Source organism: Coregonus lavaretus (genome assembly GCF_964263955.1).
Source record: "Coregonus lavaretus genome assembly, chromosome: 22".
Taxonomy (NCBI): domain Eukaryota; kingdom Metazoa; phylum Chordata; class Actinopteri; order Salmoniformes; family Salmonidae; genus Coregonus; species Coregonus lavaretus.
This window is the reverse complement of record NC_140009.1, coordinates 9,701,044-9,727,833: the sequence shown is the minus strand read 5'-3', so window position 1 is coordinate 9,727,833 and position 26,790 is coordinate 9,701,044. Positions and strand designations below refer to the sequence as shown.

The 26,790-nt window shown below is 41.1% G+C and overlaps 1 protein-coding gene across 1 annotated transcript; it reads left to right on the top strand.

Annotated features, from left to right (window-relative positions):
- The first annotated feature begins 110 nt into the window (after positions 1 to 110).
- On the top strand, positions 111 to 26,790 carry bcap31 (B cell receptor associated protein 31). The gene is made up of 8 exons (XM_084187656.1): positions 111 to 406; positions 2,706 to 2,814; positions 3,637 to 3,737; positions 3,911 to 4,055; positions 11,346 to 11,481; positions 20,838 to 20,970; positions 21,133 to 21,233; positions 24,592 to 26,790. The coding sequence occupies exons 2-8, from the start codon at positions 2,723 to 2,725 to the stop codon at positions 24,631 to 24,633; spliced, it is 750 nt and encodes a 249-aa protein (XP_084043782.1). The 5' UTR covers positions 111 to 406; positions 2,706 to 2,722; the 3' UTR covers positions 24,634 to 26,790.

Genomic DNA, 26,790 nt, shown 5'->3' with positions numbered 1-26,790 from the left:
TTTTACGATATAGCCCATTTTGACTTTGTGGCTGTGGAAACCTTCTAAAATAGATTAGATTGCCCAATCTCATTTCATGGACTTTTGATCTGTGCCTCTTTCACCTAGCAGATGTGAAGTCTTGTGCTTGAACTGACCTTAGACAAAGATGATCTATTTCAGTGTCTGGACTGTATATCTGACTCAACTACACTGCAGTATGGGGCAATTTAACCTTTACCCCCGTCTCATGATGAGCTGGCACCGGAAGTAGGAAGTAACTAGCTAGGAAGTCTTCAAGAAAGCATTGTTCCTAGCTAGCGCTCAAGCAAACTACGCGTCGGGTATTTTTTATTTAAATACCTCAGCGGTCGAGAGCCCTCTAGGAAGACCAGTCTCCGTGCACCCAATAATTGAAGTATTTTAGGTGAGTACTGCAAACCCCGTTGCATGAAGTGAGTTTTAGTAGGCCTGTGCTGAACATTAGCAGTTAACTTTGTCACAACAATTGCGCGAAATCCAGCTAGTATGCTAGTTAACTAGCATATTTAGCTAGCTACGTCATTATTTCGTGTTGGCAATGTATGGTCTTTGGACAAACTTCTAGCTAGCCATCCAGCTAACGTTACTAGTAATTTATACGTAATATCCAGCCAGATAAAAACAGTTGGCTTGTTAGCGACCTTTTTTTACAAGGCCTTAGTTCAAATGTAGGCACACCCAAATGTATAAGCACAATGAAAAGTATTTGAGGTAATAAAGCAATAATCTTTAAGTGTCCTAGGCGCACTTGTGCTCCAAAATTAAAATTCCAGGTCGCACAGGAAACTATTTAGGCCCATATCTGAGAAATGGTAGCACTGTAGAGCCCTGTAGCTACCTTATTTGTTAGTTAGCAGCTTTGACCAATTTGTATAACTAACTAACATTGATGACAGAGAATATGTTTGTAAGCCACCTTGACAGGTTTCTTAAAGCTACAAAATCTAACTTTCTGGACGACCCGATCAAATTCACACAGATAATAATAATAATATGCCATTTAGCAGACGCTTTTATCCAAAGCGACTTAGTCATTTGTGCATTTTTTTTTTTGTGTATGATACTTAAATATCTGTAATTCTCATTGAAAGCAAGACTAAGAAGCGGTAGATCTGTATGTGCACTAATTCTATGCTTCCCATTCATATGTTTAGTTTTTGTCTTTTACTTTCGGTTTTGTGCAATGATTGTCAAGATATAAGATATTTTTGGTTATCGAAAATATATTGCACAGCGGGTTAAAGGTACAATGATTCATAAACTGAAATCAGGCGAACGACCATTTTTTGCAACCAGGAAATAGCGGCGCGATTTCTGCTTATTGCAAGTATTACCAGTATAGTCAAAAATGTTTATAACTAACCCAAGATGGACCACAGCCTGTCATTTCCAATGGGAACAAATGAGTCATAGTGGGAACAAGCAAGGAGGGAGCAGAGCTAGCTAAATCCTATTGGCGCGTTCTCGCATGTATTTGCATATTTCCGTTAGGGAACGCCTACTCTGAAGTGCGTGTGTGCAATAGCTAAATTCGCCCTTGCACTCCTTAAATGCATTTTTTTTTTAAAACTTTGGCAACGAGTAAAGTCTACAAAACGTAGTCCACTCTGTTCGTAACATATTTTAGTTTTGGGAACAGAACTGTATTGACTTCAAATGTTTCGATGAGAACATTTGCAGAATGTGTAGTGTGTGGTATGTGTATGTGGTAGTGATTGGAAACGCCAAGTGGATGCTTCACATTTATACATCCTGTGAAATATCTGTCTCATTGTTCTATCTGTGGTATAGTGTTATTGAACTCATAGAATTTTAGAAGGCTGTCGTGTTCCCCTTGGACAGCTAAAGATGGATCTGTTGCTCTATCATTCTTGCTCAACCTGGGACACACCCACCCAAAACACAGTGGAGTGAGTGATGTCTTTCTCGTTGTATCGTCACTAGATGGCACTGGGACCCCACTGAGAAGATCTAATCCTAATTGATCAAATTTTCCACATTGATTTTCCAATCAGGTCCACCCTCTGGGAAGGAATGGGTAATTCCAGTAGTTCTTTGATCACTTTCCTTAGTCCCATTATGTTTAAAGTAGTCCATGGACAGCAAGGCATAGAGGGGGTAGCCTCTTTTTAGAATCTGAGAGTGGAAGACTTACTCTCCTCTCTAACATGTAGGCTCAGCATTCTCCCGAACAGCCCCATTACAAGTCAGAATGTTGAAATAAACGTCATTTTAACTAACATGCTGACCAGACCGCTCGCTTGCGTCCGCCATTGCGCGCAAGTTGATTTTGTCCTCCCACACAAGACGCGATCAGGACACGCAGGTTGAAATATCAAAACGAACTCTGAACCAACTATATTCACTCAGCTTTCCTAGTTGTAGGTCTATCTTGCTGTCTCTGTTCCATTCTCCTTGAAATGAAGGGATGTGAACATTTTGTGCCAGCATTAATTAAAGGATACAATGACATGTTTTAGACTCATGTTCAACTGTCCAAAAGTATGTTTATGGTAGTGGGAAAAAGTTTTTAAATTGTTTGTGTTTACATTTTTCAGCAAGCACACTGATAACCTTGAATTATGTCGGATAACAGTAGTGTTCTTGATTTCAACAAGCACACTAATGAAGGGGGTTACTTTATGTTTTATGTGCTTAACGATCACATTATTTTTTTCTCACAGAATCTTATCTGATCAACATGAGTCTACAGTGGACGGCGGTGGCCACGTTCCTTTATGCTGAGGTCTTCTTTGTGTTGCTTCTGTGTGTGCCCTTCATCTCCCCCAAGAGGTGAGCAACCCAGTTGCACTGCAGTCAACTGGTCAAAACAAAGTCTCCATGGACACAGTCTAATTCCAATAGTGCAGTATCTAATTTGCCATAGAAAAAAATGCCTTGTAATTCCTCGATTGCTAAAAAAGATTTGATCTCATGCCCACTTAATGAGTTGCGCTCTTGGCAGGTCTTCTTGCGAAGTGGGAATTGCAAACATTAAACACATATTAGCCAATACTCTTTAGTCAAAATGTGACTTACCTCCCATGAGACTTGGTTGGGTTACACAAGTGATATTTTTAAAATGCATTTCTTGTCATTCAATAACCTGTTAAATAATATCTTTAAGATATACAGCAGTTGCCCAGTCTCACTTTCAAATGTTAAAGGCCCAGTGCAGTCAAAAAAAATTAGATTTTCATATTTCTACACTGAGGTTGGAATAATACTGTAAAAATTATAATGCCCTTTTTTAGTGTAAGAGCTATTTGAAAAAACCGCCTGAAATTTCAGCCTGTTGTGGTGTGATGGAGTTTCGGCCTGCCTGTTGACATCCCCAGGCGGTAAATTAGTTAATAGACCAATAAGAGATTTCCAAACCTCTTTGCCAGTAACGGCTAGTTTTCAGTTTCCCCATCCCCACTCAGACAGTCATAGCAAAATTCTTGCTTGAGAAATTTATCTTTACTAAGAAGCTATTTAAAAAAAATATTTTTTACCATTTTAATTTAATACAATCACAGGAAGGTACTTAATTGTTACCCACAAATGATTTGATATTGAGATTTTTTTTTAAAAACTGCTGCATTGGGCATCTTAATGAATGTATCTTTTCAGATGGAGTAAGATCTTCAAATCTCGTCTGGTTCAAACTATTGCATATTATGGAAACACCTCCTTCATGGTAGCCATTGCCATTTTAGTCTTCTTACTAATCGGTAAGTGTGTGTCATCCACTGTCTACACCCAAACATATCAACCTTCGTTCACAGGTTTTGATCACTTTTTGTTAATTGTGCTGACGATAACAAATTGTGTAGTGGCCGAGACAAACCCACACCACCTTAGTCTTCCATAGTTTTCCCATGCTCTTGTCTGTGTCTCTATGTAGATGCGTTCAGGGAGGTACGGAAGTACAGTGTGACTGAGAAGGTGGACCTGACCAACAACCCAGTGGCCGTAGATCACATTCACATGAAGCTGTTCAGGGCCCAGAGGAATGAGTACATTGCTGGCTTCGCCCTGCTCCTGTGTGTGTGAGTATCCATGCCTGCCCACATCCTCCCCCGCCCAGAGCACACCAACTGGCTCCAGCCTGTTCTTGTTTAAGAATGCTTTCTGAAGTAGGAAGGTTGATGTTTAGCTACTCTGACTTTGCGCTAGCGCCCCTGGTTTCTTAGCACACAATCACTGTAGGCATCTGTACCTTTCAGGAACCACCCATTTGTCACCATATTTCTGATTTGAATTATGAAATAATTACCTTTTACAGTTTAAAATAACTGCCGATAATGTTATTAATAGAATAGCTGGAATCACTTGTTAGTAGGACAAAATACATGAAGATGAAAACGCACATTGTTTGTCATCAGCCCAAACGATATGTTTGTTTGCCCTTATGCTAGTGATGAGTAGGTGGTGTGTGAACTTTATTCATCTACTGACATTTTACAGTAGTGATTGAAGGAATGTCCGGTTGGAGGGGGCACTAGCTAGCTAGACATTTTCCATTCACAAGTCTCATCCTAAGTGTAAAGCCTGGTTAACATGACTGGATGAAGATCGTCTGACGTAGTAATATACCGCTCTTTTAATGCCTGGTTGTGTCCAGTCTGCATATCTTCTCCATACAGGGACCCTGTCATATTCCTCTGAATGGTATGCTATTCATAGACCTTCTGGTGGCTACTACAGCTTTTTGCGCTACTACTTTGCTCTACCATTGCTTCCAGGTTTGGGTGTTTGGACTTGTAATCATTTGGACAGCTGCGTCTGAGAACCCAAGCGACATGTGATCAAGCAACTGGTGATGAGATTTAAATTTAGCCTCTGGATGCCATTCCTGACTGTAGACCTATAGCTCAGGATTAACGTTACTAGCTGCCTAGTGTTACCTCACACACAGGGTCTGGCCACTTAAATGGCACCAAAGTAACTAACTTATGGCGTTACATAACAGTGCGTAAGGACATCAAATAGACACGTAAAAAAAAAAATGGCTGAAACGACTTGTCTTCTACTCCTTTCGCATAGACAACACGTTAGATTATTTACAGCATATTATTTGCATCATGTTAGATTATTTGCAGCAGGGTTGGCCAAAACTCGGAAATTGGCGGCAAGTGATTTTAATGTAGGAAATTTGTTCACAATTGTTCCCACGCGTAATCTACACCAGGTTTGGGCAGTATCCAGATTTTATCTCATCCTGGGATTTACGGTATTACCGGCATAGCACACAATGGGGTGCTAAAAATGTAAGAAAAGCCTATTGGGCCTCTATTACCAGAACGCTAACAACATTTTCACAAACTAATAGCAAAATCACACACTGTTAGCTAAATGCTAATGAGAGAAAATGAACATAACTATTTGCAAAGACGGGCAAATCCAGCTCATTTAAGTTTTACAAGCATAGCTAGTAGCTACCGAATGTCGTTTTCGGTAAATGTGGACATTTTTAAAAGCTAATGAGAAATGTTGCAAATTAACAAAGTTGTGACGCATGCTTTTCTGAAGGAAGAGCAGCATGAGATCATAGGGGAGGAGACGCTAGAAGGAAAACGCTAGAAGGAAAACGCTAGAAGGAAGCACGGGGTAAAAATGTCAACTGTACAGATAAAGATCTCTGGCTGAGTTGACTTCTGGCCAGGGTTTCCGTTAGACGGTAATAGCCTAATATATATTAGCCGGTAAAAAATTGAGAACCCAATTTAAATAAAATTGGTGCCGGCCAACTGTCCGGGAGAAAAATAAAAATTCCTATTGCGAAATAATGCTTTTTATTAATTGATGGAAATGATAGTCGATTGAAATACATTTGGCTGGTCATGCTTATCGGTCTATAGGTTCATTTGCATAATTTAGTGGAATTAAATGGGCACCTGTACAGTATATTTGTATCTTATTTATCACACTCGTACAGCATAGAGACAAAGAGCCTTTGAGCTGAAAATCTGTCAGACAGTGCGACAGCTGCTTCTACAACATCTTAACAACAAATGCACAGGCAACGGAAGGCAGGCTTCATCAGCGCGTCACACCACTTTGCAATGAGCTGGAGGCAGTATGCATTTTGAAAACATACAGTACCTGTCAAGTTTGGACACCTATTAATTCAAGGATTTTTCTTTATTTTTACTATTTTCTACGTTGTAGAATAATACGTTGCGAAGACATCAAAACTATGAAATAACACATATGGAATCATATAGTAACCAAAAAAGTGTTATATTTGAGGTTCTTCAAATAGCCACCTTTTGCTTTGATGACAGCTTTGCACACTCTTGGCATCCTCTCAACCAGCTTCACCTGGAATGCTTTTCCAACAGTCTTGAAGGAGTTCCCACATATGCTGAGCACTTGTTGGCTGCTTTTCCTTCACTCTGCGGTCCGACTCATCCCAAACCATCTCAATTGGGTTGAGGTCGGCGGATTGTGGAGGACCGGTCATTTGATGCAGGACTCCATCACTCTCCTTCTTGGTAAAATAGCCCTTACACAGCCTGGAGGTGTGTTGGGTCATTGTCCTGTTGAAAAACAAATGATAGTCCCACTAAGCCCAAACCAGATGGGATGGCGTATCACTGCAGAATGCGGTGGTAGCCATGCTGGTTAACTGTGCCTTGAATTCTAAATAAATCACACAGTGTCACCAGCAAAGCACCATAACACCACCTCCTCCATGCTTTATGGTGGGAAATACACATGCTGAGATAATCCGTTCACACACACCACTTCTCACATAGACAATGGCAGTTGGAACCAAAAATCTCAAATTTGGACTCCAGACCAAAGGACACATTTCCACCGGTCTAATGTCAATTGCTCGTGTTTCTTTCCCCAACAAGCCTCTTCTTCTTATTGGTGTCCTTTAGTAGTGATTTCTTTGCAGCAATTCGACCATGAAGGTCTGATTCACACAGTCTCTTCTGAGCAGTTGATGTTAATGTCTGTTACTTGAACTCTGTGAAGCATTTATTTGGGCTGCAATTTCTGAGGCTGGTAACTCTAATGAACTTATCCTCTGCAGCAGAGGAAACTCTGGTTCTTCCATTCCTGTGGCGGTCCAGTTTCATCATAGCGCTTGATGGTTTTTGCGACTGCACTTGAAGAAACTTTAAAAGTTATTGAAATGTTCCGTATTGACTGACCTTCATCTCTTAAAGTAATGATGGACTGTAATTTCTCTTTGCTTATTTGAGCTGTTCTTGCCATAATATGGACTTGGTATTTTACCAAATAGGGCTATCTTCTGTATACCCCCCCTACCTTGTCACAACACAACTGATTGGCTCAAACGCATCAAGAAGGAAAGAAATTCAACAAATTAACTTTTAAGGAGACACACCTGTTAATTGAAATGCATTCCTGGTGACTACCTCATGAAGCTGGTTGAGATAATGCCAAAAGTGTGCAAAGCTGTCAAGGCAAAGGGTGGCTATTTAAAGAATCTCAAATATAAAATATATTTTGATTTTAACACTTTTTTTTGGGGTACTACATGATTCCATATGTATTATTTCATAGGTTTGATGTCTTCACTGTTATTCTACAATGTAAAAAATAAATAAAGAAAAACCCTTGAATGAGTAGGTGTGTCCAAACTTTTGACTGGTAGTGTATACTTAATTGTTTGAAACCTCAACGTTTTACTACACGTTGTGAGGCATGTTTTACCTAGCTTCAAAGTAGCCTAGCCAAAATCAGACCGTATCCGTGGAGGCAATTATTTTAGATCAACTTTCTTTCATTGTCCTGTAGCCAAAGGCACAACCCTAGGCATATTAGCAACCCATGCTAGTTGTTGCATATTAGATCTCCCCTCTTTCTAAATTTCTAACGGATATTTTCATCTGTCACATGAAACCGCTCGCATGTGCCGTGCGCTTTTGAAAACGTTTTTCCCGCCAATTGCAATATGAACAATCGCGTGTAGTCTACTGCCTTGTGCTCATTGCTGCGCTTATAATGTGAAGAAATAATAGTTAATCAACATTTGAAGCTAAATGTTCTGATCTGTTGCATCATACTCATGTAGCTTTTTAACGATTTTTTTAAAATGTAGCCTAGGCCTATTGGTTGTATGAATGTTGAATCTATCATCCCACAACTGTCCCAGAGTCTGTTTGGAATAGGACATTTCTATCTCGACAAGTTGACCAATAGAATAGGTTAACTTTTCTATTATGGGGTATTGTTGATCGACAAAGGCAAGTGATTTTGCTGTTCGTTACTCGTCTTGCTGGCTGAAAATGTAAATGTGGACAGTTATTCTAACGTCTTCAAAGTGCGCATCGGAATTAGGTAAGAAGGACCGCACATCGTTCCATTCTGTACTTGCATGTTCTGTTAATGAGAGCTACCATAATCTAAATATGATATCTGTTATTCTGAGCACCGTGGCTGGATGCCCTAATCAGGTTATGCACCCAATGCTTATGGGTCCGGTACATTTAAAATGCTGCCGGTCAAATTTCCAGCGCCACATTTTCCTAACAGAAACCCTGCTTCTGGCAGGAAGCCATTATAAGATAGCAGATGGCAAACATTTAGTAGTGAATTGCATACAAGTTTAACTTCACCTCGTGTGCTGTCGAACAGAGACTCGCCGGTAGATGTAGAACGCTATGTACTCACCATCTCCTGCTTTCTCCTGTTGTGCTATTTACAAACAACACATGACTGGCTCAACTGTTCTGGGGAACTACGGTAAGCGTCGTCGTGTAAAATAATGTGACTGGTGAAATGAAGAACGCAATCTGCTTGCTCTCCTAACGCGTTGCACAAGTTGACTGCGGGTATTCACTTAAAAAGTACCTACAAATATTCACATTTATTAAAAAACGTTTTAAAAAAAATTGGGGAAGATATTGAGAAACCATCCTGTGGCTTTTTACAAATACCCCAGTATACTGTATACCTCCCAAGCCTATTGTGGACACGTGGTTTTAAACAAACGTAAGCAAGGTTTGAAATTACTGTTTTTGTCATATATCTGTTTTGGGCTTCTTGTGGTCAATTTACAGTCTACAAATTATTTGTAATTACACCATCCACTCAAGAAAAAATTGGCCCATAGCTGAATCTAGTTGATAATGCAAATAATATGCTGTAAATCAGAGATTATGTTAGATTATTTGCAGCCATATTTCCACTGTGGAAGGGTTTGCTCCTGTTTTTGTATTAGGTCTGCTGAAAGTTTGCGGTCCTTGTTTTAAAGGCAACGGGGAGGCATCATTTATGTGATATTAGTACTACATCCAACGCTTCTGCGTATTTTAGGGAATTACAACGATGATATAACTATACAGATGAAATGACGGTGACGTTTGTTTACAAATATGGTATTGGAGCTGACCCTGTGTGTATAGCTTCTTACTTTCTCCTGTTTTTATTTCTTGGTTTTTGTTCCACCTTATGTTATTTTTAGTGCTACATTGATATTGAGAACGGCATTGTTGGGTTTGAAGCTCGCAAAAAAGGCATTTCACTACTTGTGCACGTGACATTAAAAACTTGAAACATCCTGACTTGCCCTATGCTGTTTTCAAGTGCAGTGATATGGCTTTTCTAAATGTCAACAACCACTGCAATAAACAAACGAGTAGGAATATCAAATAAACGTCAAACGCCATCCTTTATGGTTTTGTTCATTAAAAGCAGTGTAATTGTAGTGCAAATGAGTGTTACTATGAAAGTGTTGTGAGGTAGTTGTGATATGTGTTGACGTTTTAACAGTAACTGAACAGGCACTGAGCAGAGGGTCAGTTTGTGTGACAGGAGCATGAGAGCAAACTAGGCTAACTACATTCGTCTGCCCCCAGTGTAACTCTCTACAATGCTGACGCTTATCTTCTGCGTGTGCCCCTTGCCGAATACAGTGATCTCAGAACTTATTTATGCCATATATTGCATATACTATTTGAGTGTAAGGAGAATCCACCACCACAGTGTGTATAAATGCTGTTATAGTTGATCTTATGGCAGGATTGACGGAACTATCCATGCAGTTCCTTAGCATGCAAGTAATCACTTAAATCTCCATTACATTTTGAAGAAGCATATACATCATGCTGATGAGATTGATATAAACATCACAGCAAACTAGCTGGCTCTAATACACCTTATGTTTGTTAAAGCAATCTGGTCTCAAAGCATTTTGTATTATTCTGTACGTAAATGCACCACTCCATTTACTATATGTTACGATTCGTATGGTATGTAACCGTACAATGTTACGAATTTGCAAAACGTAAGATATGTTACGAATTCTGGCTAGCTAGGCTAAGGTTTTAGGATTAAGTTTAGGCATTAGGTTAATAGGTTAGTGAAAAGGACTAAGTAGCTAAAGGGGCTGCAGGTAGCTTAGTGGTTAAGAGCTTTGTGCCAGTAACCGAAAGGTTGCTGGTTCTAATCCCCGAGCCGACTAGTTCAAAAATCTGTCTGTGCCCTTGAGCAAGGCACTTAACCCTAATTGCTCCTGTAAGTCGCTCTGGATAAGAGCGTCTGCTAAATGACTAAAAATAAATAATAAAATAATATAGAGTAGTAAATAGTTATAAAGTTGTTTGTGATGAGATTCGTGCTCTCAACCTTTGTGCGTTACGCCCACCCATCCTCCCTGACCAACCACCCTACTTTTTGTTTTTGCCTCCTTATGTAACCATACCAAATGTAACATATCATACTCATTTGAGTGTCCTGGATTCACGTTTACTAAGTTACATCTAGTCTTTGAGATCAGGCTGGTTAAAGGATAACATGATATGCATAATGATGTCATATTACCTAAGAACTTAATTTATTAGAAATTCATGAATAGTTCAGATTGACTGGATTTATATTTCTGATTTGTTTCAAGTATGAAATTGAGGTAAATATGTTTACAACATTGCCCTTGGTTAATTGATTAGACAGACATTTTTCTGGTCAACTGTTGTAAGTTGAAAACATTTACAGTTCCTAGAAGTGTGATGTGCTTTCACAAATGTAATGTGCTGTCATTTTATCTTGGGTCCAGTATGACCTTCTCAATAAGGGCCCATCACTCACACAGATGTCTTATCATCTGATACCCTTAAAAGCTGCCATTTACCTCATCATGATTCCTTGGATACCGCTGAAACTATGAAATGACTAGTGCAAGTCTTGGGCCTAAACCATGGTTGTCTTACTCTCCAGATTTCCATACTGCATGTAATGTATTCTGTATTTATATGCTGATGTCACAAAATGAATTTCCATGTAAATGGACAAAGTATATTGTCGTAAATCTTAACTGTCTTGAAACACTCTTAAAAGTTTTAACCCCTTCCCATGTCCAGGTTGCTGAGGCGGCTGGCCACCCTGCTCTCTCAGCAGGCCACTTTGATGGCTTCCAACGAGGCCTTCAAGAAGCAAGCCGAGGGGGCCAGTGATGCTGCCAAGAAGTACATGCAGGAGAATGAGGAACTGCAGGCGGTGAGCTGGGGTTGGGTGCTATACAGGACGCTGTTGTGCTTCTAATGTCAATCGTGACCTTTACAGGTTTTTTAGCTTTCTCGGTAAGGTCAACACATATTGAGGTAAATGCCTGCATGTGATTTATGTGGGACAGGATGTCCTCCTGTGCTTACTAAAGTCTTGTGGTTTACTGTTTGACTGTCCAACATTTCTCAGAGCTAGGTGCTGGGTGTCAAAGGCAGAATGATGCGTGGAAGTTTCATTTAACCAGCGTTCTGCTGCTGTTTCTTTGACAGCCACAGGGGGGCAACACTGTACCCTTGGTTTAGTAGGGTGTCATTCATGCAGTTAACATTTTAAATGGCTTCATCCTCACCTGAGATACAATCAGTGTGTTTTTGAATCAGTCATCCAAGAGATTAGCAAAAAAACAATAATTATTTAGTTTTTTACCAACCATTATCCCAATTGCTATGATGGCTCTAAAAGGTCCCTTGTTATTGCCACATTAAGTGTTTGATATGAAAAGCAGTACGTTAGTGGAATTAGGCTACTTTAACATCACAATATAGGCCTAGTGAGTACTCTCTGCTGACGTGTTTGGTCTTGACCAGGATATGAATGTTCTGCTAGATCAGAACTGCCACTTTTCTGAGGTTTCCCTTTGCAGCTCGCTTTATTCAGGCTATTATAGGGATTAGGTCCAGACCCATATAATATTAACAAACCTACTAGTGTTTGGAAGAAGGCTTCATTTACTCCAAAGCATTTATAAACACTTGGAATATTTTCCTACCAATGGGTATTGAATTAGAGTGAGCAAACAGATATTCTGGTCTGTCTATGGGCTGAGTGTTTTGAGTTTAGATTTAATCAACAAACTGGTTTCATTTGGTAAATAAGCACTGCGGCTGAAGCTTGTAATGCACCTCAACTACGGCGGTGACAATGTAATCATTCAAAACATGGATCTCGGTTTTGCAGAAGGTCACCATGCATGTGGATGCTCCACAAGCCAAGGGCCTGAACATGCCGTCATTATTTATGACCAGCAAATGGGTCTAACGTGCTGAAGAGTGGAACCATAAGCTAGATAATATACAACACTGCAGCAATGTGGGGATGGAACTATTTCAATTTGGACTCTTACGTTTAGATGGAGGTTTTATTTACACAAATTTGGCCCGCCAGCAAATCAGCTCCAAGTGATTTTAATTTTGGAAATCTCTTCCAAAGTATTCCTACGTAAACGAGATATGTGATTGTATAAGCAAGATTTGAAATTGTTTTAGTCAAATATTATATCTGTTTAGGTTTCTTACTGTCAATTTGCAGTATACAAATTTGAGTAATTATGTTCCGGACCCCTGACCATCCGCTCAATAAATAATTGGCCCGTGGCTAAATGTAGTTGATGATCCCTGGTTTACAGTAAAGAGAACTGATTTATTTCAAATTATTTATTAATCTATTTTATCCCTCACCAAGGCCAGAGGCTTTAAATGTATTGTGACTAGCTCGTCCTCAGAAGTCTCAGGCATTGCTAACCCTGAAATGAACTATTGGGTACGTCCCTTGACCCTATAATCCTCTGGGCTCCCTCTACCCAATCACTGAGTAATGGCTGTCCATATTGCTATTGATTCCCTGCACTGCCTATCTGAGCCAGACTCTGACTAACCCAGCTATTGATCTATTTAAGCAATAAGGCCCGAGGGAGTGTGATATATCGTAATTAGAACATTAAAAAGTAATGTTTTGCCATACCCGTCGTATACGGTGTGATATACCACGGCTTTCAGCCAATCAGCATTCAGGGCTCAAACCACCCAGTTTATAAACTAGAATGAATACACCTCATCTTCTGTAGTGGACTGAGCTTACTGCAGAGGACTCGAACTGGGAGTTATGGAAATGTGTTTCTTCTCTTTGATCTAACCAAGATTGTGTATGAGGCTCCTTGCCATAAATGGTCAATCTTAGCTACAACTAGGCTAGCTACGTGTTTTGCTTTTTCACTTGCGTCATCAAACAAATGCACTGTAACTGCTTGATTCTTAATGTATTTTACAGCATGCAACATTTCTTAGCCTAGATTAGTAGATTCTGTCTGGTCTTAGAATCTGTAAGGAACAACCCAAATCCTCTGGTCTAGATACAAGGCCTGTTCCCCCTTTGGGAAAACCCTGATCTGTCTGATATTATTTAGACATAAAGCTATTCTCCTATTAGACCTAGAGTTGGGACACTCTTCAAATGGAAGTCCTTAAACTATTGCATTTGTCAGATGAGTCCTTAATCAGGTGCTAGTGACATCAGTGATAGTTCCCTATGTCCCTCCAGGACATGGATTCTGTCTTCCTGGTGATGTGTTGCATGGTGTGGTATGTTCAGTCGTGGTCAAAAGTTTTGAGAATGACACAAGTATTGGTCTTCACAAAGTTCGTTGCTTCAGTGTTATGAGCTATTTTTGTCAGATGTTACTATGGTATACTGAAGTATAATTACAAGCATTCCATAAGTGTCAAAGGCTTTTATTATCCATCGTCTTGGAACACCTTACAAAATAATTTTAAACTGGAAGAACTTGTCCCGATTGGTGTTTTTAAATCTCTGATGAAGGATTTTGAGGCTGATTCCCTGACCTGTCAATGTCTTTAATTTGCTGTTTTTGATATTGTTATACTCTTGTGAATTCATGAATGGTTTTTACTAGATTACTTGTAGTTTTTCATGTTGTCTGTCTGTAATTTTTTGTAATGACTTGGTGCTGCCTATCTTGGCCAGGACGCTCTTGAAAAAGAGATTTTAAATCTCAATGAGCCCTTCCTGGTTAAATAAAGGTTAAATAAAATAAAAATAAAATAAAATTGACAATTGCATTAAGTTTATGCAAAGAGTCAATATTTGCAGTGTTGACCCTTCTTTTTCAAGACCTCTGCAATCCGCCCTGGCATGCTGTCAATTAACTTCTGGGCCACATCCTGACTGATGGCAGCACATTATTGCATAATCAATGCTTGGAGTTTGTCAGAATTTGTGGGTTTTTGTTTGTCCACCCGCCTCTTGAGGATCGACCACAAGTTCTCAATGGGAATAAGGTCTGGGGAGTTTCCTGGCCATGGACCCAAAATGTCGATGTTATGTTCCCCGAGCCACTTAGTTATCACTTTTACGTTATGGCAAGGTGCTCCATCATGCTGGAAAAGGCATTGTTCATCATCAAACTGTTCTTGGATGGTTGGGAGAAGTTGCTCTCGGAGGATGTGTTGGTACCATTCTTTATTCATGGCAGTGTTCTTAGGCAAAATTGTGAGTGAGTCCACTCCCTTGGCTGAGAAGCAACCCCACACATGAATGGTCTCAGGATCCTTTACTGTTGGCATGACTCAGGACTGATGGTAGCGCTCACCTTGTCTTCTCCAGACAAGGTGTTTTCCGAATGCCCCAAACAATCGGAAAGGGGATTCATGTTTTTCCTGGAGAGAAGTGGCTTCTTTGCTGCCCTTCTTGACACCAGGCCATCCTCCGAAAGTCTTCGCTTCACTGTGCGTGCAGATGCACTCGCACCTGCCTGCTGCCATTCCTGAGCAAGCTCTGCACTGGCGTTGCCCCGATCCCGCAGCTGAATCAACTTTAGGAGATGGTCCTGGTGCTTGCTGGACTTTCTTGGGTGCCCTGACACCTTCTTCACAACAATTGAACCTCTCTCCTTGAAGTTCTTGATGATCCGATAAATGGTTGATTTAGGTGCAATCTTACTAGCAGCAATATCCTTGCCTGTGAAGCCCTTTTTGTGCAAAGCAATGATGACGACACGTGTTTCCTTGCAGGTAACCATGGTTAACAGAGGAAGAACAATGATTTACGGCGCCACTGATCTATGGCGCCGGAGAAGATGGCTGCCGTTTTACAGCCCTCTAACCAATTGTACTATTATGTGTGTTTTTCCGCGTTATTTGTAATTTATTTTGTACATAATGTTTCTGCCATCGTCTCTTATAATTTTAAATGATTTGTACCAATGCATCGTGCAAATTACTTTGAATGTTTTGGTTTGAATGATAGTGTTGATTTCGCTGGGTATCACAATCAATTTACTTGAAAATGCAGATGGATCAGAGGAAACTATCAAAAGCAAGGTATCAAATAAGATCATAGTTCACATTGCTGTTCCAACTAGCTAGATTACAATGACTCACTTAGTGGGGCAGCTAATCATAACAGTTCAGTTTGTGATAAAGGCACAAAACATGTTTCATTAAAATATTTGGAAATCGGGCCATCTCAGGTTTGACCCCTGGTAGCCGTGGCGGCATTCCTTCTAAATGGCCACCAGAGTATTTTTCTAAAATGGACTGTTCTGGTAAGATGTCACTAGGGTCAGGCTTGAACTTTTTAAAGATCTCTCTGGAAACCCAGTGAAGGGTTTAGGTTCCACAAACAGTTGTTGATGCACAATGTTTGTAGCATGTGCTAGCTGAACTGCATCTATAGCTAGGTTTCCATCCAATTGGCGACAAAATTCGCATAAAACTATTTGCGTTCTATAGCAAAGGTGCCAACTCTGATATAGGCACCTGCGCTCTAGCCAACAGTTTGCAATATACAGTGCGGGTAGGCTAGCCTACATTATGAGATTATTATGGACAAATGACCTCGATTTTATTTGTATTTGTCAAACGGCAGCCAAGCATCGATCATCATGTCACCAGAATAAGACCCTTGATATTTATTGGAAAGGCGTGTCAAGCTCAACTTGCACATTCACCACTCTGAAGTTCATCATAACTTATTTCATCTGTATCCTAAAACTGCATGCTTTCCCGAGTCTTAGTGGGAGTACCACACATGTCATCATGTGACTCCAAGTTGACTTTGATATGGTGGTTATTATATCAATATTTGCACATTAAAAGCTTTTCCACTGCCATTTCTCCCATAATGAATTTTACCAACACAAAGAGCCCACCTTGTCTAGCGTATTTTGTTTACCTACTGCCTGACGTGACAATTTTATCTGACTTGTACTTTACTTGCATAAACCAGGTTTCCACCCAACCTTTTTTATGTTGTTACCTAGCTCACAGGTTTTAGCTAGTGCAGAACCAATGTCTTCAGCAAATACCATCAGAAGATTCCTTCCCTTGTTTTTGGCCCGCATATCAGGAAATTGACCCTATCAAATGTATTTGAAAAAGCCATTTTTACATCAGTGCTTTACAGATACCCAGCCTAAAACCCCAAAGAGCAAGCAGTGCAGAGGCAGAAGCACAGTGGCTAGGAAAAACTACCTAGAAAGGCAGGAACCTAGGAAGAAAACTAGAGAAGAACCAGGCTCCAAGGGGTGGCCAGTCCTCCTCTGGCTGTACCAGAAATCGTTCCCGTCAGTCGTGTGCTGTTTACTACTGCATTAGGGTTAATGCCAAGATGCTCTTTCCTGAATGTGTTTATTTTATTCAACCGTTAGTGTTTTTTTTTATTTATTATTTTTATGATTATTTCTGGTCAAATCCTGCTCGGAATAGGGATTTGTTCCCCAGTGTGTTCAGAGTACCACTGTATTAACTCTGAAGGCCATATCAGGTCATTGGGGGGAAACAGCAGGGGAGTGAAGGGCATGTAGGCTGTGGTGTGTTGCTTAAGACCGTCATACACCTCAGACATGAGTGCTGTGGTGGATGATTCTAGGAATGGGAGCCTGGGAGTGGAAGGGGGTTTTGAGTCATTGCTGCAATCCCAAGAGGCTCAGGGCCAAGACCAGCAGCTGGGTGGTGGGCTTGGTATGAACGTCTGTTAGGTTCTGAGGCTGTTGGCTGGATGGAACCAGTAGATGCAGGTCACACTAGCTTTATGTAGGCTAATGGTCATTAGGGCTGTGACGATACCAGTATCACTATTTATTACATGGCAAAAATGAAAACGCAAGGCAGACCAAACCCCTTTGGTCCTTTTTTAAAACCTGATGTAAAATAGTGTGTGCAATAACATGGAAAATAAATTAATGTGACTCTGGATGACAACCATGCTGTTTGTTTCCAACATTACGTCTGTTTTCCTAAAGAAGTGAAGTCCGCTTCGTGTTTTGTTTCTTTGCCAGGATACTGAGTATCGCGATACTGGTATCGTCCCGGCCCTAAGTCCATGCAGCTGCAGAATTATTCTGGTGGCCATGGAATGGAGTCATTCTGGGGCCGTCTGAGCGCACCTCCTGCAGTAATATTAAACAGGAAGCAATCTTAGTGAGACACAATGGATGGGTCATCAGTAAGGCCCTGTGTTTTGGTTAATTATGTCACCTGACCTGGATTTTAACCTTTTTTATTTAAAGCTTTTTCATCAAACTTGCCCCTTTTTGTCATTTTATGGCAGATGGTCCAACACCATCCTCAGACAATTGCTTTCATTTTTAGTGTAATTCTAGTTTCTGGATAAGGTTCAGAACCAGGTCATGTGACACGATTTAACCGAAACACAGGGCCCTAGTCATCATACATGTGGGAAGCATGGGTCTGAGCTAGTAGAGACTTAGGCTATATACAATGCTGATTTACCTAAAGTCCACAGTGAAAAGCAGATGGCGACCTGCTTACAGTAGGAGTACTTATGCTGTTGGACTCTTGTATGGCTCAATTACCCATGCTCTTTATATTCCTATCGGCATGAAATTGTTTTCACAGAGCTACCCGTAATTCATCAATAAGACTTAATGAAAACCACAATATGTCCAAATGTCATACTTTCCTGTAACAATTTTTACACTGAACAAAAATATAAACACAACATGTACTGATTTCCTTGTCTCCCGAGTGGCGCAGTGGTCTAAGGCACTGCATCGCAGTGCTAGCTGTGCCACTAGAGATCCTGGTTTGAATCCAGGCTCTGTCGTAGCCGGCCGCGACCGGGAGACCCATGGGGTGCTGACTATAGGAATGTCCACCAGAGCTGTTGTCAGATAATTGAATGTTAATTTCTCTACCATATGCCACCTCCAACGTCGTTTTAGAGAATTTGACAGTACGTCCAACCGGCCTCACAACCGCAGACCACGTGTATGGAGTCGTGTGGTTGAGTGGTTTGCTGATGTCAATCCTTTGAACAGAGTTGCCCCATGGTAGCGGTGGGGTTATGGTATGGGCAGGCATAAGCTACGGACAACGAACACAATTGCATTTTATCGATGGCAATTTGAATCCACAGAGATACCGTGATGAGATCCTGAGGCCCATTGTCGTGTCATTCATCTGCCACAGTCACCTCATGTGAGACCATGGCCTGTATATTACCTACCTCATGTTTTGGAAAGGCCATTGACACTTGCGCTAATAAGTGATTTTCAATAGATTTCAGGGATATTATTTTTCCCCTCCCATCAACACTGCCGGAGTAACAGAACCATGGATGACTTGGACTACTTGCTGAATGATAAAAACAAAACAAATGGACCACATAAATCTCTAAAATAAAAATCCATGTTTTTAATTTTAATTCACAATTAAAAACTTTACAAGGTAAAAGTGACTTTATCAACAACAAAAAATGGGACAAATAGTATGACAACTGAACTTGTAAAGCTTAAATAAAACAGACATACAAGACAGGACATACAGTGGGGAGAACAAGTATTTGATACACTGCCGATTTTGCAGGTTTTCCTACTTACAAAGCATGTAGAGGTCTGTAATTTTTATCATAGGTACACTTCAACTGTGAGAGACGGAATCTAAAACAAAAATCCAGAAAATCACATTGTACGATTTTTAAGTAATTAATTTGCATTTTATTACATTACATAAGTATTTGATACATCAAAAAAGCAGAACTTAATATTTGGTACAAAAACCTTTGTTTGCAATTAGAGATCATACGTTTCCTGTAGGTCTTGACCAGGTTTGCACACACTGCAGCAGGGATTTTGGCCCACTCCTCCATACAGACCTTCTCCAGATCCTTCAGGTTTCGGGGCTGTTGCTGGGCAATACGGACTTTCAGCTCCCTCCAAATATTTTCTATTGGGTTCAGGTCTGGAGACTGGCTAGGCCACTCCAGGACCTTGAGATGCTTCTTACGGAGCCACTCCTTAGTTGCCCTGGCTGTGTGTTTCGGGTCGTTGCCATGCTGGAAGACCCAGCCACGACCCATCTTCAATGCTCTTACTGAGGGAAGGAAGTTGTTGGCCAAGATCTCGCGATACATGGCCCCATCCATCCTCCCCTCAATACGGTGCACTCGTCCTGTACCCTTTGCAGAAAAGCATCCCCAAAGAATTAGGATGGTGTTCTTGGGGTTGTACTCATCCTTCTTCTTCCTCCAAACACGGAGAGTGGAGTTTAGACCAAAAAGCTCTATTTTTGTCTCATCAGACCACATGACCTTCTCCCATTCCTCCTCTGGATCATCCAGATGGTCATTGGCAAACTTCAGACGGGCCTGGACATGCGCTGGCTTGAGCAGGGGGACCTTGCGTGCGCTGCAGGATTTTAATCCATGACGGCGTAGTGTGTTACTAATGGTTTTCTTTGAGACTGTGGTCCCAGCTCTCTTCAGGTCATTGACCAGGTCCTGCCGTGTAGTTCAGGGCTGATCCCTCACCTTCCTCATGATCATTGATGCTCCACAAGGTGAGATCTTGCATGGAGCCCTGATGTCCTTACACAGCTCTCTGGCCTTGGCCATTGTGGAGAGGTTGGAGTCTGTTTGATTGAGTGTGTGGACAGGTGTCTTTTATACAGGTAACGAGTTCAAACAGGTTTAATTAATACAGGTAAAGAGTGGAGAACAGGATAGCTTCTTAAAGAAAAACTAACAGGTCTGTGAGAGCCGGAATTCTTGCTGGTTGGTAGGTGATCAAATACTTATGTCATGCAATAAAATGCAAATTAATTACTTAAAAATCATACAATGTGATTTTCTGGATTTAAAAATTACAGACCTCTACATGCTTTGTAAGTAGGAATACCTGCAAAATCGGCAGTGTATCAAATACTTGTTCTCCCCACTGTATACAGCTAGAAACCAGCTCCCAGGAAAAAATGCCTGCATGGTTCCGCCACACATAGTATGAAAAATGTATGCACTCACTAACTGTAAGTTGCTCTGGATAAGAGCGTCTGCTAAATGACTCAAATGTAAATATAATGTTTCAGCATAACGCACGGCCGGCCCCATGTCACAAGGATCTGTTCACAATTCCTGGAAGTTGAAATATCCCAGTTCTTCTATTAGGGCCTAATTTAATTAATTTCAATTTACTGATTTCCTTATGAACTGTAACTCAGTAAAATCTTTGAAGTTGTTGCATGTTGTTCAGTATAGTCAGCTATCCACAACCTGTAATCAGTTGTTTAAAGGGAATTCTTCATTTTTCTTGTCAGAAACTGAAGGATGCCGGCGTCGCTGTCCCAGAGGTGGGCAAGAAGCCGTCTGGCGTTGGAGTACAGGAGGAGAACAAGACGTTGAAGGCAGAGGTTCGCTCTCTGAAGGATGAACTGGAAGCCACCAAGAAAGGTGACTAACAGTTTTTACCTCTAGTGGAGATTCTCTCTACCAAATGGTGATAGCTGGATGGTGATGTATTGTAGAGATGAAAATGGGGAGAAAAGACCAATGTACAGTGGCCTGCCCTCTTGTCCTGACTGTATGGTGTGTGTGTGTGTGTGGCTTGCCTAGTCCTCCAGAAGTCTGACGGTGACGTGAAGGCAATGAAGAAGCAGGCTGAGAACCTGACGGTGGAGTATGACCGCCTGCTCAACGAACATTCCAAGCTGCAGGTACTGGAAACATGTACACACACCCACCCACAGAGGCACAAACACACCAGGCTTTCCGTTAGCTGGTAATAACCGGCTTTTGTCACCCCAAAAAAATAGAAAAGCCACTAAATAAAATCGAATTGTGAAATAATGCTTTTTAGCCTATTCATTGATGGAAATACATTGACTGGTCATGCTTATTGGTCTATAGGTTAATTTGCATAATTTAGTGGAATTAAATTGGCACGTGTGTACAGTATATTTGGTCTGCGTCTTTATTATCACACGCTTAAGCCTACAGTATACAGATACAGAGCCTTTGAGTGGAGAATCTGTCAGGCAGCGCGAGAGCAGCCGCTGCAGCATCTTGTGGTGCTTTCAAGACAACTGGGAAATTATGGCTCTATCGTCCCACAGCTGTCCCAGTCTGTTTGGAATAGGACATTTCTTTCTCCAACAAGCTGACCAATAGAGTAGGTCGACTTTTCTACTATGGGGATAGTAAATCAACATAGGCTAGTGATCTTGCTGTTCGTTACTCATCTTGTTGGCTGAGGAAAAGTACATCTGGACAGTTATTCTAACATCTTCAAAGGAAGGACCAAACATCGTTGCATTCTCGACTTGCGTGTTGTGTTAATATTAATTACCATAATCGAAATGTGATTTCTGTCGTTCTGAGCACTGTGGGTGGACGCCTTAATCAGGTTACGCACCCAATACGTTTCTAAAACGTCCGGTAAATAAAAAATGTTGCCGGTCAAATGTCCAGCGCCACATTTTCCGAACGGAAACCCTGACACACAGACACTGCGATCTGAGAAAAACGACTACAATGTTGATCAGGCAACAGTCTCATTGAGTAACAATGGATGTGTCATGTGTATGTGCTGGTAAGCATGGATCTGAGCTAGTTTACTATCGCGGTTTACTATTGCGTTATGAACTCTTGAACCTAAGAGTGCTGCACCAAGACACTGCACTAACCCTACATCATGTTGTGGCCATTCAAGACCCACTGGTGTATTGACCTGAGCAGTGACTGATAGCTTAGTAATGCTGAACATATCCCAGTCCCACCTCTTTCTCATGGCTTATGCAATAGTCTTATGATGAAATGAACACTTCCCACTTAACCGTTGCACTTTTACTGGCAGGTGAGTCAGTCGGATGTCTTGCAAAAAAAGAAATTAAAGACATTTTACATTTCTAGCAATCGGGGACATAGGCCACAACTTATTGAATGACCTGCCACATGTCGTGTTTCTTGTTAAAGTTTTTTTTTTTTTTGCTATCACTTGAGGCTCCAGACATAATGTCAGCAGGCAGGTGGTCTGGTACACGTGTAGCATACATGGCTACTTAATGTTCACACGATTTGGATCCGTGGGTTTTTGAACCCCTCTGAGCTCGTGGTACCTGATCACTTTGGGACTTTATTGCCCTGGCACAAGTCTCCTGGCACAAGTCCTTTACCCTGCTGCTGTAGCCTGCCCACTTCATTCAAATTTAAACAGGAGAAACCCCTGTCATACGCATTCACTGGCCCATGGCCCGATGTTCATGTAACCTATACGCAAAGGATAAATCAGTTGACTTATTTAGACCAGAAGTCACGTCGGGTATCAGAGCTCTCAGGGCAAGCAGTGCAGAGAGACGTGCTGTAATTTGAACTTGAGATTTTACAGCCTTATCTGTAACATGGTAAATCCATGTGTGGAAGTTTTTTGGTAGGTTAACCTTTAGTTCCTTGTATTACTGAAAGGCCAGTTGATCATCAGAAAATGCATAGTTTCATTTATATAATAATCTGTGCCAATGCAGTGTTTGTTGGTTTGTGTTGACTTGTTTAAATTACAAAATGGACTGTACTATATTTTTCCGCTCCACTTAATGCTTTCAGTTTATGTATAAATGAACAGCTATAGTTAGTCATTGTGCTTTTATACTGAACAAAAATATAAACCCAACATGTAAAGTTTTGGTCCCAGAATATTTCCATATGCACAAAAAGCTTATTTCTCTCAAATTTTGTGCACAAATTTGTTTACATCCCTGTTAGTGATCATTTCTCATTTGCCAAGATAATCAATCCACCTGACAGCTGTGGCATATCAAGAAGCTGATTAAAACAGCATGATTGTTACGCAGGTGCACCTTGTGCTGGGGACACTAAAAGGCCACTTTTGTCACACAACACAATGCCACAGATGTCTCAAGTTTTGAGGGAGTGTGCAATTGGCATGCTGACTGCAGGAATGTCCACCAGAGCTGTTGCCAGAGAATTTAATGTTCATTTCTCTACCATAAGCCGCCTCCAGTACGTCCAACCGGCCTCACAACCGCAGACCACGTGTAACCGCCAACCCAGGCCGCCACATCCGGCTTCTTCTCCTGCGGGATCGTCCAAGACCAGCCACCTGGACAGCTGATGAAACTGTGGGTTTGCACAACCGAATAATTTCTGCACAAACTGTCATAAACCATCTCAGGGAAGCTCATCTGCATGAATGTCGTCCTCACCAGGGTCTTGACCTGACTGCAGTTCGGCGTCGTAACCGACTTCAGTGGGCAAATGCTCTCCTTCAATAGCCACTGGCACGCTGGAGAAGTGTGCTCTTCACTGATGAATCCCGGTTTCAACTGTACTGGGCAGATGGCGCGTATGGTGTCGTGTGGGCGAGCGGTTTGCTGATGTCAACGTTGTGAACAGAATGCCCCATGGTGGCGGTGGGGTTATGGTATGGGCAGGCATAAGCTACGGACAATGAACACAACTGCATTTTATCAATGGCAATTTGAATGCACAGAGATACCGTGACGAGATCCTGAGGCCCATTGTCATGCCATTCATCCGCCGCCATCACCTCATGTTTCAGCATGATAATGCACAGCCCCATGTCGCAAGGATCTGTACACAATTACTGGAAGCTGAAAATGTCCAAGTTCTTCCATGGCCTGCATACTCACCAGACATGTCACCCATTGAGCATGTTTGGGATGCTCTGGATCGACGTGTACGACAGCGTGTTCCAGTTCCTGCCAATATCCAGCAACTTCGCACAGCCATTGAAGAGGAGCGGGACAACATTCCACAGGCCACAATCAACAGCCTCTATGCGAAGGAGATGTGGTGGTCACACCAGATACCGACTGGTTTTCTGATCCACGCCCCTACCTTTATTTTTAGCTATCTGAGACCAACAGATGCATATCTGTATTCCCAGTCGTGAAATCCATAGATGAGGGCCTAATGAATTTATTTTAATATACTTATTTCCTTATATGAACTGTAACTCAGTCAAATCTTTGAAATTGTTGCATTTTATATTTTTGTTCAGTGTATGAATCGTTTTTCTGAATCCCTCTTCTACAGGCAAGCAGTGATGCTAAATCGCAGGACAAAAAGTCTAACTGATCGGGAGAGGAGTGTTGACGTGTTCATACATCCACCGTCAATAACAGCCACCCACCACCACTGCTTTGCACAGGAAGTCACTAGGTGCTGAATGTGCAGACCTGCTGGAGGAGGATTCGGTTTATCTGCCTTTAAAGCCTCGCTACTCTGATTTGTTGTGGAGCACAATGGATAGCAATGTTTTTGTTTGGTTAGCCTCCGTTTGTGAAACCACCATATACTTTATCTGTGTTAGCCATTTTCATTCCATTTGAAATTAAATGAACGAATTGCACATCTGAACAGATTATCCTGTGCCTCTTTGAATTTGAGAAGGCTATGTCCCCCGTTGTAAGTCTGATTTTAGTTGTTCAACCAATGTATCTATTCTGAGGGGACCAGGTAAGAGTTGTTGAGGTGACATTTATTCAGATGATATCTGAAAGAAAATATGGAGTTGGGAGTCACCTTTGGACTTACTGTAAGGTGTGGTTAAACATCTTATTCCATGAGTGTCACTATTTCTATTTGTTAATTCTTCATTCTTGTATTAAATATGATCTGTTAGGATGTGTTGCCTGTTACTCATTAGGCCCATGAGGCAGACAGTACTGTCATTAAGTGCGTCGTATTGTATTGGTGGGAATCTGCATATGCTACTCTGATAGAAAGTGCTTTCATCTTTACTCCCAGGCCCATTTCATACCTTTGGCTGAACGACTCTGGGATTTAGCATGTCTTGTGTTCTCTGAAGCCCTTATCCTCTTGATTTGTTAGAAAAGTATAACTTGTTCCCTTTACCTCGTCTGACTGCACACTTCTGTATCGGTGTGACCGACTTGCACCACTCATGTCTGGTTTTAAAACACTGAGTCTGCATAACCTGATATGAGACGCACTATACTGGAATGGCGTCCTTCCATTTGAAGTCAGTTTGCCTCTAATCTCATTGGTTGAGATGGCATTTAAAAACACGGTTGGTTCAGTCTTTCAAATGTTATTAGACACAGAAGGTGATATTGTTTATTAAACTTCTTTGCGATCTCACACACTCTGCCTTTTTCTTTCCTGTTTTCCCACTTGCTGATCATGGAATGGTCTACTTGGAGCGCTTCACCCACTGAGAAATGGCCATTACATTTTAATCTGAGGGAAAATTAATAAACTGCATAACAAGCTTTCCCTGCCTCCTAGATACAATTTGAACAGTGAGGGCTGTAAATAAATCCCTCATTAAGCAGCAACCTAAGAATTGTGGAACTTGTCACTTATTAAATAATCAACCGGCCTTTCACCAGGCGACAGTGGAATATATAGCCTGGCAACTTCTGCTGAAATGAGTGCTTTGGATCATCTGAGGAATTACATCATGAATTGTTGCACCTGGTAAAAATAGGGTCACTGTCATAGCCCCTCTGACCTTTAGGGCAGATGGGAACCTGTCTAGTTTGTGATATTAACATGCCTAAGAACAAGCATGAGCACACGATTCATCCATGTTTACAAGTAATATCAGTGTTTAGTTACCTTCATCTATAATGCGTAATTTACAAGGTTACCGAGCAGCCCTAGTAGTCGAGAGAGCGTTATTTTGCTTTCATCTATTTTCTTATGGGCGAGGGTTTTGTTTTGGTTTGTTGAACTATTTACAGTAGGTGGTAGACGTCTGTAAGCCATCTGATTTTTACACGGCACGTTTTCCTCATGACCATATTGTTAATAGTTTGTTCCGTTTTTTCAGACACTGGTGATATTCCTTAGTCCAAGGGCTATTGAAATGTATATTCTCAACAGAAAAGATGTCTTACAGGTTTTGCAGATATTGTCCATCTTGCTGTACAGCCATTGACGTTTGACGTTATATATTTTTATTCTATTACACATAATTTGGTAGCCTTAAATGGGATGTAATTTAACTATGACTTATTTTTGCATGCTGACTTTCTCACAGGAAAACTGCATTAAATCATATGATCTTCTACTGTCCTTTCAAGAAATGTTGGTTAATTATGTCACATCAATGTTTTCCCCTTGTCTTGGAGGGAAGGAGTTTTATGTTTCATTATAACTCCATTTATTTACCTTGATTACAGCATCTCTGTTTGCAGTCAACTACATGTATGAGCATGGTAAATGCTGTTGGTGTGTAAAGCAAAATAAAGCTATTTCTCAACAATG

Bases quoted from the DNA above. Each gene is read 5' to 3' on its own strand.
- bcap31 (XM_084187656.1), top strand. From the start codon at position 2,723: ATGAGTCTACAGTGGACGGCGGTGGCCACGTTCCTTTATGCTGAGGTC. The intron at 4,056-11,345 runs GTGAGTATCCAT...TCCCATGTCCAG, and splicing joins TTCGCCCTGCTCCTGTGTGT to GTTGCTGAGGCGGCTGGCCA. The intron at 11,482-20,837 runs GTGAGCTGGGGT...TTTTCTTGTCAG, and splicing joins AGAATGAGGAACTGCAGGCG to AAACTGAAGGATGCCGGCGT.